The 12,804-nt window shown below is 35.6% G+C and overlaps 1 protein-coding gene across 8 annotated transcripts in view; it reads right to left on the bottom strand.

Annotated features, from left to right (window-relative positions):
- Window positions 1-12,804, bottom strand: part of myo16 (myosin XVI) — a 259,231-nt gene that overhangs the window by 63,555 nt on the left and 182,872 nt on the right. For all 8 annotated transcript variants that reach the window (XM_081368813.1, XM_081368814.1, XM_081368815.1 and 5 more), the window contains 3 exons: window positions 9,601-9,801; window positions 9,324-9,399; window positions 8,535-8,707 (listed from right to left, as the gene is read on the bottom strand). In XM_081368813.1, the coding sequence (XP_081224939.1) occupies window positions 8,535-8,707; window positions 9,324-9,399; window positions 9,601-9,801 (450 nt within the window). The remainder of the gene's footprint in view (window positions 1-8,534; window positions 8,708-9,323; window positions 9,400-9,600; window positions 9,802-12,804) is intronic.

Below are 12,804 nucleotides of genomic sequence, written 5' to 3'. Positions count from 1 at the left end.
CTGACTAAATAACACGCAATTGGTAGATATGAAGTCAGAATTGCATTATATAAAGTCACAGTTAAGTCAGAATTGCGAGATATAAACTTGCAATTCTGAGAAAAAAAGTCAGTCTTTTTTTCCTTAGAATTGGACTTTATAACAGAAAAGATGTCAACATTGTGTGATATTAAGTCGCTATTGCGAGAAAAAAAGTCAGAATTGCGAGATATAAAGTTGAAATTGTGTGTAATAAAGTCCGAATTGCATGATAAAAAGTCGTGATTGAGAATTTTTTTTTGTTTATATCTTACAAGACTTGCAAGCAATTGAGGCTTTAAATCATGCAATTCAGACTTTATATCTTGAAAATAGATGTAAACTCGCAATTGTGAGAAAATGCTTCCATATGAACCCTTATATGAAGTTTATGACCTTTTTTTTTTTTTTTTTCAAAATCTAAAAAAAGTTTGCATGTGTGTTTTTTAGTTGAGTACCATATTTGGATTTTTGAACCACTTGTATGGACCATATATGATATATGGAGCTCATAATGAAGGAGAGAAAAAAAAGTTTTATTCAGAAGCCCAAACTGAGCAAAAACATGATATTTATATGGTCAAAAAGTAGGATGAAATTCTGATAGCTTGTAATGTAAATCAATAGCTATGTTTCCATCCACCTATGTTTATGCACATTTTGGGATATTGCATAAAAAAAAAAAAATTGCTGTCAATTGAGGCGGATACATTTTCTAGCCGATAAAAAGACAAACTACGATGGAAACACATTTACTGCATAAAATCCTCCATGCGCAGCAAAAGACTTTGCCTCAACAGAGGATGTGATTGGATTAACCAGCATACCAATTTCATTACACAGCATCTCGAAACTTGGTTTGATCATTTTGAAATGTCTAACCCGAAGTCTGTCATCAAAATGATTTGTTTTAATTCCCTTACAGGACTGTCGCACATGATTGCATTCCCAAAAACCAAGAATCCGAACACAAGATAACATGACAGCGTTTCATCTGCGTGCTCTGAGACACAAGTCTGATGTAGGAAAAAAGAGCCACAGTAGCATCCCCTATTGCAGCAACTTCCATTTTTATTCGATATTTTGTGCCAATATCCCAGGAAGTGAAGATTTTGTTCTCTTGAACACATGGGATGGAAATGCTGATTTATTCGCAGATGTTTTATGCAATATTAAGCATAAATTAAATTTTCAACTTTGGATGGAAACATAATACTGAGATCTTCATAAAAGTACAGCACACTTACATAAAATGGATATAGATATATCAGCTGTCACTCTTTATCTCTCAGTAATGTCTTTAATAATTAATAATGCAAATTTTTATGACCAAAGTTCGGTAGTTCAATACAATGATGACTAAAAAAAAAAAAAACTCAAAAGCCTGATGTATCATATTCGATACTCAATTATTTTTTCCCCTAAAAAAATATGGATAACCAAGTAAAAATATATAAACAACTATACTTTTTTGCTAAAATTCATAAACTATCAATCAGACGAAAGAAGGCATGTAGTAGATCGTGTACAACAGTTTTTTTTTTCAAAGTGTTGATTATGCTGATAATTTAGAGGCCTTAGAAATGTGCGCATCAAATATGATACATTAGGCTTTATAGGGTTAAAATCAGTTGGTGTTAAGGTAGCACACTAATGGAAGAAAAAAGTCAATTCTTCAAGTTCACACAGATTTAGTACATCATTTTTTTTTTTTATGTTTTGCTTAAAGTGTGTTTGTGCTATGTTTCTCTAAATTAAATGTCACTTTCATTGATATGTTGTTATTGCGATAATATTCATGCATTTTTAAGAATGGCTTTAGTTTTAGCAAAGCCGCTGTATATCAGGAGAGTAGAGAGAGGAAGGAGATGCGCTCTAGATGTGACTATTCATCTTCATGCCCTTTAAAGATGATGTTGGCATGGCAACCGAGTTGTAAGAGCTATGAATGAATCACGCAAGAGCAAACAAAACAAAAACACATACATAGTAAAATACACACAGTTTTCTGTACATTCACCCAGAGGGGAAATACTGACAACACTATTTCTGTTAAAGGCTGAGTGTGTCTGTGCGTTCCCTTTGTCAATAGGTCATAATCCAAAGCAGCACTGGTCATCCTCATAATCCTGATACAGTACGTCCTGTACTTGAATCACAGTCATGTCATTTGTGGGAATGGTTCAAATGGTTTAATGGATCTGGGTCATTAATACTAAAGTACTAAAATCATCTAATTTAATTTGAACTACAGGTGACTCAGAAACTGGAAAGTTACCGACATCATAGTTCTGCTATATCATTGTGCCCTTTTAACCCTGAAGGGGGTAATTTCTGGGAAATAGCGCACTGTAAGTCACTCTAGATTGCAGTCACGGTTGAATTATAGTTAACTTATGACTATGTGTCTGATTCTTTGTCTGTAGTGCATCTGAACATCATGATTCATGAAATACAGTGAGATTCATGCAGATTTTGTTCCAGATAAGTGGACTAAGTGGATATACACACATATAAATGTTGAAAACAGTTGAGCTGCTTAATATTTTTGTGGAAAACAATACTTTTTTTCAGGATTCTTTGATGAATACAAAAAAAACTTGAAAATGAAAATAACTGAAAATAACTGGCTTCCGGTAGCGGTCAACGCGTGTTCACGGAGATGGATGCTGGCGTATGACGTAGGACGTAGCGTAGGAAGCGTTGTGACGTAGAACGAACGTGACAGCGCAGCCAGAGAGCAGAGCAAAACAAAACTCTACGTTCGTTCTACGTCACGACGCTTCCTACGCTACGTCCTACGTCATACGCCAGCATCCATCTCCGTGAACGCGCGTCGACCGCTACCGGAAGCCAGTTATTTTCATTTATAAAGTTTTAAATATGTATATTTTTACGACAAAACCGCACGGGTTACCCTCAGAAGGCCTTCGTTTATCCTACTGGAGCCGGATGGATTACTTTTGTGAAGGATGCATGCACAATTTTGGGACTTGAAGGAGTGGACCCCATTACTTCACATTATAACCACTGAAAGATCTAAGACATTTTCTAAAATAACTGAAAATGTGTTCATCTGAAAAATGATTGACATATGCATCTCGAACAGCTTGAGGGTGAGTAAATCATGGGTTAAATATCATTTTTGGCCGAACTATACCTTTAAGCATGTTTATGAATATGGCAATGTTAAAGGGGACTTATTATGCCCCTTTTTACAAGATGTAATACAAGTCTCAGTTGTTCCCAGAACGTGTCTGAAGTTTCAGCTCAGAATACCCCACAGATCATTTATTATACAATGTTGTAAATGCCCATTTTTAAGTGGAAGGAAAAACAAGCTGTTTTCATGGCTGTATCTTTAAATGCAAATGAGCTGCTGCTTCCCACCCATAGACTGTAAAAAAATATGGACTGCCATCTTGGCCTTGCGTCACCGCACGTCACTCCCGGATAACTAAAAATGGGCAAAGAGGCGGGATGTGGGTGGAGCTGAGGTGCCTGGGTGCTGAAACCACGCCCACCTAGCTCAATGTGATCAAGTTAGCTCAGGCTAAGGAGCTAATGCTATATGCTACTGGGCAGTACCATTGCAAGTGCTGTGCCAAGTGTGTGACCGCACAGGACCTCGCGCTAAAGTGACAGCTGACTTGATGTTAAGCCAATAGTTAAAGTTCATGTTTTTGCCCTTAGCAATACTATAATAGCTAAATGACATAGCTAAAAGTGAGACTTTGTGTGTCATGATACTGTATTATTCTGCTAGTTAAAAATGTATTATGCAGTAACTTACAATATTGATCAGAGCGTGTGCGTGTGTCTGGGTGATTCATGTGCATGCATGTCAGTCAGCGCGGCATCGCACATCAAGTTCATAGAGAGCTTTATTCAGTCCATTTTAAATTCTGATTTGGGCCACCTCTCAAATGGGTCAAAACATAGATATTACATCAGAAGTTCAAGTAAAATGAAATCCGCGCTCATTCAAGGACGTGCATTTATTGCATGTACACATCCGAAGTTCTCTTTCATGTGTTAATATTGCTTTTAGACTGTCAAATATACACAAGGTTATGTCAAAAACACAAAAAGTTCACATAAATACAGTCGGTTATGTCTGTGAGTGTAAACAGCAAGTAAAGAAATTGCATGTGTATATTGGATCTGTGTATTAAAGTGAAAGCAGTGTAATATCCAGTACCTACTGCTATATATGTGTTAATATGAATCAAACAACAAAAGAAAAACAGAAAATCACTCACTGCTTTTGACTGAATAACTTTAATAACAAACATTTCTTACTTGAATTCTGCTGTTAAATGCTCTGGCGAAGTGATAAACAGGGCGGATTGTGCACAGCTCACTCAGGACGGGGTCTATGCTAATACAGCAGAGTCCGTCAGCAGTCGTGGGCGGGGCCTGTGCAACGTGACGTCACAAATGCTAGAATCTGCTTGTTCTGAGACACTGCTTATGATTTATGGGGATTAAAAAAAGAGGAGTAGTGGATTTTTACCATTATAGGGGGGATGTGTACACACATTGCCAACACACCTTTTTGTTCGAACACCATGTAAAATTAAAATGTTCATAATAGGTCCCCTTTAAATGTTGAGCAAGCAATCTCATTGGCTGCAGAATCGGCAGAGGCCAATCACCCTAATTATAGAATTAAATGACATTTATTTGAAACAGATTTACTTTTGCGACAGTATAAGTGTATTTACTGTAAATTGGGTGAATTTAATGTGCCCTTGCTTAATAATAATAAAAATAAAATACAAATCTTACTCTTATGGATTAGAAATGGCAAGTTCATGGGTTTAGTTCATATGCTGTAACACACATACTGATCAAAATATACCTTAAAATGCAATGCAAGTCACTTTGGCTAAAATAATATACCAAATGCATGAATGCAAATAATAAAAAGTAACATAATAATACCAAGACAGAGCAATTTCATGCCTGTTGGCTTGTTCTCCCAGTCTGATCTGCTGACATAAGACAAACATGTTGGGACAACTATCTGTTCTTTTCAGTACAGCTGGTGTCAGAATCAAAATATATTATTTATATATATATATATATATATATATATATATATATATATATATATATATATATATATATATATATATATATATATATATATATATATATATATAAGTGTCAATTAAAAGTGATATAATATTGCTTTAAAAACAAACTGTGCAGTGTAAAAAGGAACAGTTTGTTTTTCTTCAGTCAAACAGCTGTTCTGGTAGAAAAGGGCAGACACTGATGACACGGCTCAGTCATTTAGTCTCTCAGTAGGAAAGAAAATGATTATATTTCACAGCAAACTGCTGGTTTAAATCAAAAACTCTTCGGGGTGCCCTGATTCCCAGAAAACACCATCACCATGCTAAATTTTCAGGACACACTATAAAAGAAAGCCAAATAAAATCTGCCTCAGCTTTTCATCCCATTTCTCTCATCAAAAGTCAAACCAAACCACTCATTTGTGATTTTCTGTTGCAAACTGCAGTAGGATCACATCATGTTACTTTATATTACTGTCCCAGTCACTCTATGAGAACTGAATTACTGCTTATGTAAGAGTGTAACCAGGGTATGTGGGTAACCAGGGGTGCCAGAGCTTCACGTACTGGGTGTCTTATATAAGACTGTGCCAATTAGACCGCTCATACACACGATGACGATGACACACACACACACACTTTACAGCACTGACCTGACTACTGACAGAAGAAAAGGAAAGGAGAGATGGCATATACGATTAAAAGACAGAGACAGGAACTGAAGAAGCAAAGACAAAAGAGAAGAAAGCGAGGGTCAAATTTGATTGATAAAGTGAATCTCATTAAACATGTCAAGAATGCGTGGGTCATATTTCACCGCAAAATCATAAGAATAAAGAAATTATATTTTGGATAAAAGAAAATGAAGGACATTTTTTGACCACTGTTTGCTTTGATCACAATATGACTATCACAATATTGCGATGGAAATTTAACCCAAAAATGTCTTATTACAAAACTACGTAGTTATTTATTTTTATTTTTTTCCAATAACAGTAAATTACAGACTTGATCTCATTTTGTTTGGAATTTGATGGATACAAGAGATAAAATTGACAAAACGACTGAAATGGGGTAAAAACAATTGCGTCACATTATAAACTATTAGCAAAAGACTCAAAACAGCAATAAACATGACATGGGGGAGGAAAAAAGACATTCTGAACATTACCGTGACTTATTCATTTGTGGCCAATTCTTTAAGTTGGTCCCTTGTTTTGGGTAAATTGTGGCCACGTTTTACTAATTCATTCCCTCGTTTATCAAAATTTGACTAAAACAAGGGAACAAATGAGTACAACATGGCCATGATTTATCTGAAACGACAGATCAAACTAAAAAACAATAACATGGCAATTCATAGCAACAAAATGTATGCAATTTTTCCCCCGAATGTGGGCTCTGTACAGTACATTATGATTGGTTAAGACATGTGCAAAGTTGTAAAATACCTAATATTCACACACATATTTGAATTCTATATGGTCCTAAATCTGGCAGTTTATTAATGTACACGTTGATGTGACATTAAAATTGCAAAGCAGATAAAACAATCTGTCACACTTTAGATTAGGATCCAGTTCTCACTGATATCTAACTATTAATTATGACTTTTGGCTCAATAAACTCCTAATTACTGCTTATTAATAGTTAGTAAGGTAGTTAAGTCTTAGGTACAGTATTGACTAGGATTAAGGGACGTAGAATATTGTCACACAGAATATTAATGTGTGCTTTATAAGTACTAATAAACAGCCAATATCCTAGTAATATGCATACTAATAACTTAAGCAACTAGTTAATATTGAGAATTAGACCCTAAACGAAAGTGTAACCAAATAATCATTATACACACATACATTTTTATTTTAATTTAACTGATTTTTTTTTTTTTTCAAACAGTTCTGGACTCTCAGTTGAAGACGTATAATCTTTACTGTTCTCATTACTATACTGTGAAAATAGTGAAAAAACAAACAAACAAACAAACAAACAGTGATTTATTATTTAATTTGTTAAATGTTTCTACAACTACATGGTGGTATTTGTTCATTTCAGATTGTTTCTTTAGATTTTGTGGTGAATTCTGACATGTTTTTGTGAGACTGACCCTAGAAATGAGCTCAGAGCAAATGTCTGTGACAGAGAGAAAGAGTGAAACGAGAGACTGACAGCACATCGCTGAAACACAAACTCAGTCTGAGAGAAAAACAGACTGTGAGTATAGGAAAGGGAGGAGGGTGATTGAGAAAGGCAGCAGAGATAGAGCTGTGTGAAGAGCAAACACCCCGAGTGACGCATTTGTGTGTGTGTTTGTGCCGGGTGTGACGTGGTCGGTTAAAGCCCTGTGTTTTCTCTGAATGGGATATCTGGATGTGGAAAGCTGATCAATGAACAATGTATTTGGGGTAACGGTGTCTAATTTAGGTCACTTCCTAGCACAGGCTCGATAAGCTAAAAATAAAACGGCTCGGGAAAAGGCACGGTTTGTTTGGTCATGGACTATGTCCGACTTGTTTGTGGCAGAGTCATGTGTTGCATGATCGCCACTGTGTGCATTTGTGGAGGATTGTGAAGTCACACGGAGTGCAAACATAACGCTAGTTCAGAAACACGTCATTGTGGATGGAGGGAACATACACAAGACACACAGTACACAAAGGTCTGTTCACACGTCTGATGTGACCAAATGACGCAAAACAAAAAGTATTGGTTAATTCTATTATTGAATATCCCAAGCGGTGTTGAATCTTTTCCACAGCCAAACAATTCAGATCTAATCCGATGCAGAATTTTCTTGATTTTCTTGATTTCTGAATTTTCAATATGCATTTTTTGTTTTATTTGTTATTAATAATAAATAATATTTTTAAATTTTTATAATATATTATATAAAATATAGATTTGTTTTAAATACATTTAAATAAAACTAAATTAACAACAAATAAAACACATTTTTATAATACAAAAATATGTAAATAAATACCTGAAGTATTTATACAAAAATAAATGTATAAATTATGTATTTATTTTGTTTAAATTTTTTTTTTAATAAATAAATACATCGAAACATATAAATAAATAAAATATGCTGCAATAAATGTTTAAAAAAATAAATATTTTATAAAAATATGTATTTATTTTTCTTTTATTTGTTGTTTTAATAACTAAATAATAATTTTTAAATATTATATAACATTTAAAAATATATATTTGAATAAAAACAAATAGAATACATATTGTTTTTAAACAATAATACAAATATTTGTACAAATATAAAATGTATAAAATATGTATTTATTTTATTTAAACAAAAACAAAAAATACATAAAACAAATAAACAAAAATATATCAAATGAAGATACTTTGCAAATAAAAAAATGAAACTGGTGTAAATAGGCTGTGAAGATTCCACAGTTATGTAATAAGTACCTTGTTCAGTTCCACATATTTCTTGGCATCTCTGGCAGGATTTAGTGTAGTGCTCTTGTTAAGCAAAGTGCCTTTGGGCCCACGAAGCTTCATCCTCTGGTGGTGGGGAACCAATGAGCCCGTCTGAGTCAGCTTACACTGGAACATTTGATGGATGAGCACGTTCTCGCTTGCTGCACAAGGGGGAAGAGAGAGATGGAGAGAGAAAATAAACACAGGGCTACACACGTTTGGAGCTTAATTACGCCAGGCGCCAGAGCTAATTGTCTTCCCTCATTTACACCATCCCCCACGAACAGCCTCACAAACAACATAACAGCGGCCCATTCAGATCTCAACGTGTGTACACGCTCCTGCCTCATGCCGACCTCTGACCTGCTTAACGTGGGGGAGAAGAGGTGGAATGTCAAGACTTCCAGGAAAAGCACTGCAGAAGGTACGGATGTTAAGATTACAGTTGTTGGGGATTAACTAGATGTTAGTTAATAGTGACGCTACTAACTTGGAACAGCTTAAGTGACTGATTTTGAACACTTTACATTTGTGTCATAATGCTCCTCAGCACACAAAAGACTTGATTCACTACTGGTTTTAACAGTCTAGAGTTAGAATGTTGGAAAGCTGATACTCTAATAAGTGCAGCACAAGCAAATATTGGGCAAAATAGTCAATTTGTTATTACACTAAACTATGTTTAACAGTACAGCTTTTGATAGGAGCTGCGGTTACCATGGTCCAATTTATTGAACATCAACAGGCTGAAAATAGCATAAAACTCCCAATCCTTACTTTTCATAACAAACAAGATGTTTTGGGGAAGAACATCCTTGTTCTTGTCCAATGAGCCCGTCAGGTCGTAGGTCATCTGTAATATAGGACACACAAACACACATGAGTTCACCACTAATAATAGCCCTCACGCTCAGCATGACATAGAGTGTTGACTCTCCGGAGGACTTCTCAGAAGTGTGTGACTGGGTTTGTGTTTGTGTGCGAGTCCCCGACTGAGCACATGACCGTGAGCTCAGCATGAGCATGTGTGAGCTCGCAGTTTCCCGTAACCCACCTTGCCGGCGTAGTGATTGACGGTAAACGATGGGCCCTGGTCTTTGGGTGGGGGGTTCCCATTGCCATCCTTGGTTGTGAGGGAGACGGCGTCCGTACAGGAGGAATCCAGCTGTATCTGCACTCGCTTATAAAGGTTGACTTCACATGGCCTGAGGGACTGACTCTCCTCATCAATGATGCACAGCAAACCCTGAGGCTTCTGTAACACACACACACACACAGTTACACTGAGGGCTATTGCGGTAAAATGAGAAAGGAATAATGTACTGTGGGATGGTCAATAGCGCAAAATAATCTCAAATGTGATAAAAAATTTAACTTTAGCCTGAAGGGATTTATTTTATGATAACGACTGGTTGACTGTACCAGCTTATTACACAGTTATTTCAAAATGAAGCACGAGTAGAAATTATTATTTTATTATATGAGAAGAAAAAGACTATAGAGTGCTATGAGAGACATGAAACTATAACACAGCTATGTAGGAGATATATACATATATATATATATATATATGTGTATACTGTACATACATTTGACTGCAGCATGGAAGGATTGACCAATCTTTGACCAATTCTTACTACTGAAAAATCACGATAGCACAAACAAACATCGCTGAGTGTGTTATTTGTCCCTATTTTCTATATTTTTAGTCACTCAAAAGAAACAGGACTACATAAAGTGAAAGTGACATGTGAAGGCCAATTATAGTGACCAATACTCAAATTTGTCCTCTGCATTTAACCCATCCAAGTTAGTGTGCACACATTTGACTGCAGCATGGAAGGATTGACCAATCTTTGACCAATTCTTACTACTGAAAAATCACGATAGCACAAACAAACATCGCTGAGTGTGTTATTTGTCCCTATTTTCTATATTTTTAGTCACTCAAAAGAAACAGGACTACATAAAGTGAAAGTGACATGTGAAGGCCAATTATAGTGACCAATACTCAAATTTGTCCTCTGCATTTAACCCATCCAAGTTAGTGTGCACACATTAGGAGCAGTGAGCAGTGAACACTCACACTGCAAACCGTGACACACACACACCGGGGGAGTGGGCAGCCATTTTTACTGTTGCGCCCAGGGAGTCTGACTCTCTAACCTTTAGGCCACGACTGCTCCAAAAACAAGACCTGTATGGAAGATCTTGTGTATACTTGGAAAATTATGATGATGTTGCCATGCATTTTATTACTACTACGGTAAAACAAGTAGATGGCATTAAATACTTTGATCCCATAGTTTACATGCCCTGTGGTATGACATATTTCAACTAAAACTAGTATAAAACTCACTATTACAGCATTTTTTTTTTCAATTTGATAATACTTTATAAGTATTTGTGTTTCTATAATTTCATCTTTAACAATGTATTTGACACACTGCAGGACCATTTAAAAAACTAGTAAAACATAAATAAATAAAAAATGCATAAAACACACAAAACAAAACACTAAGCAAAACAAAAGCACAAAACAAAATGAAAAATGAAAAGCACAAAACAAAATAAAAACAAAGAAAACAAAACAAAACGAAAAACGAAAAGCACAAAACAAAAAAAAACAAAGAAAACAAAACGAAAAGCACAAAACAAAACAAAAACAAAGAGAACAAAACAAAAACAAAGAAAACAAAACAAAACGAAAAACGAAAAGCACAAAACAAAACTAAAACAAAGAAAACAAAACAAAGAAAACAAAACAAAAACAAAGAAAAAAAAACAAAAAACAAAACAAAACAAAAACAAAGAAAACAAAATAAAATGCAAAACAAAAGCACAAAACAAAACAAAAACAAATAAAAATATAGCTGCGAGCAGCGATTACGGGCCCAAGCCGGTGGCACCGCAACCCTGGTGCCTTTAGTTACCTAAAGGCACCGGGGTGGCGGTGCCACCGGCTTTGGCCCTTCATCGCTGCTCCCAGCTATATTATATATATATATATATATATATATATATATATATATATATATATATATATATATATATATATATATATAAAAGACAGAAACCTTATTACCTTATTCTGATTTTATGATACACTCAAAATATAGAGAATCAAATCAAAATGTTTAGAATCAAAATGTTTCAGCATTTGCGATGTATTTAGATGCTAAACTATTCTTTATTATAGGCTTTGTTCTTCACTCGTGTTCCAATATCGACGGAAAAAATCATCCTCTTCACACGCGCAAAAATGTGCTTGAAACATCACAGTGGAGTGGTGCTTACTGTGAATGTACGAATTGTACTACTGACTATTTAGAGCAGTGTAATTTTTATATGTTAGGTTAACTATTTTATTATTATATTTTATTAAGGCTATAATGAACAGGCTGCAATGTCAAGATTGCAATGCTGGAATGTGTGTTTGTGTGTGTGTGTGTGTGTGTGTGTGTGTGTGTGTGTGTGTGTGTGTGTGTGTGTGTGTGTGTGTGTGTGTGTGTGTGTGTGTGTGTGTTCATGTTTTTCTATTCCCGGTGGGGACTTCAACCTGAATGCACACAGACTCATGGGGACTCGTGTCACAGTGGGGACCTAAATAGAGGTCCCCATGGGTAAACAAGCTTATAAATCATACAGAATGAGTTTTTTTGGAAATGTAAAAATGCAGAAAGTTTTCTGGGATAGGTAGGTTTAGGGGTAGGGTTAGTGTGAGGAGATAGAATATACAGTTTGTACAGTATAAAAACCATTATGTCTATGGAGAGTCCCCACAAAGATAGTAAACCGTGTGTGTGTGTGTGTGTGTGTGTGTGTGTGTGTGACGTGGGCGCGATTGAAGAGTGGACACATAAAAACATACTCCGTCATTATACAGGACGACATTCAAACTGCAAAGTGTTAACTTATATGTGTGTACAGTCGCAATAAAACACAACATTGGGCTTTTGTAAAATAATTTCAAGCAATCCACCCCCCGAAAGGCGCTAATTGTAAAATTAAACTAAAATGCTCATGGCTGCACGGGCATTCATAACGGTGCGCATCCATGGCGAAGAACGAGCAGAACAGAGTGAACGTTTTTCAGTTAATTCCTACTTCTATAGGAATTCATTTGAAACGCTCGCTCAACCACTATCAATGTCAGTGCGGACGAGCATATTTTACTTTCGTTTTTAAGTTGGCGATTAAAAAGCCCCCAGCGGTGTCACATGTCGATTAACCGGTGGTAAAATATTCTTACCGTCAC

This window comes from Scardinius erythrophthalmus (assembly GCF_964197995.2).
Source record: "Scardinius erythrophthalmus genome assembly, chromosome: 6".
NCBI lineage: Eukaryota > Metazoa > Chordata > Actinopteri > Cypriniformes > Leuciscidae > Scardinius > Scardinius erythrophthalmus.
This window is presented reverse-complemented; position numbering and strand designations above follow the sequence as displayed.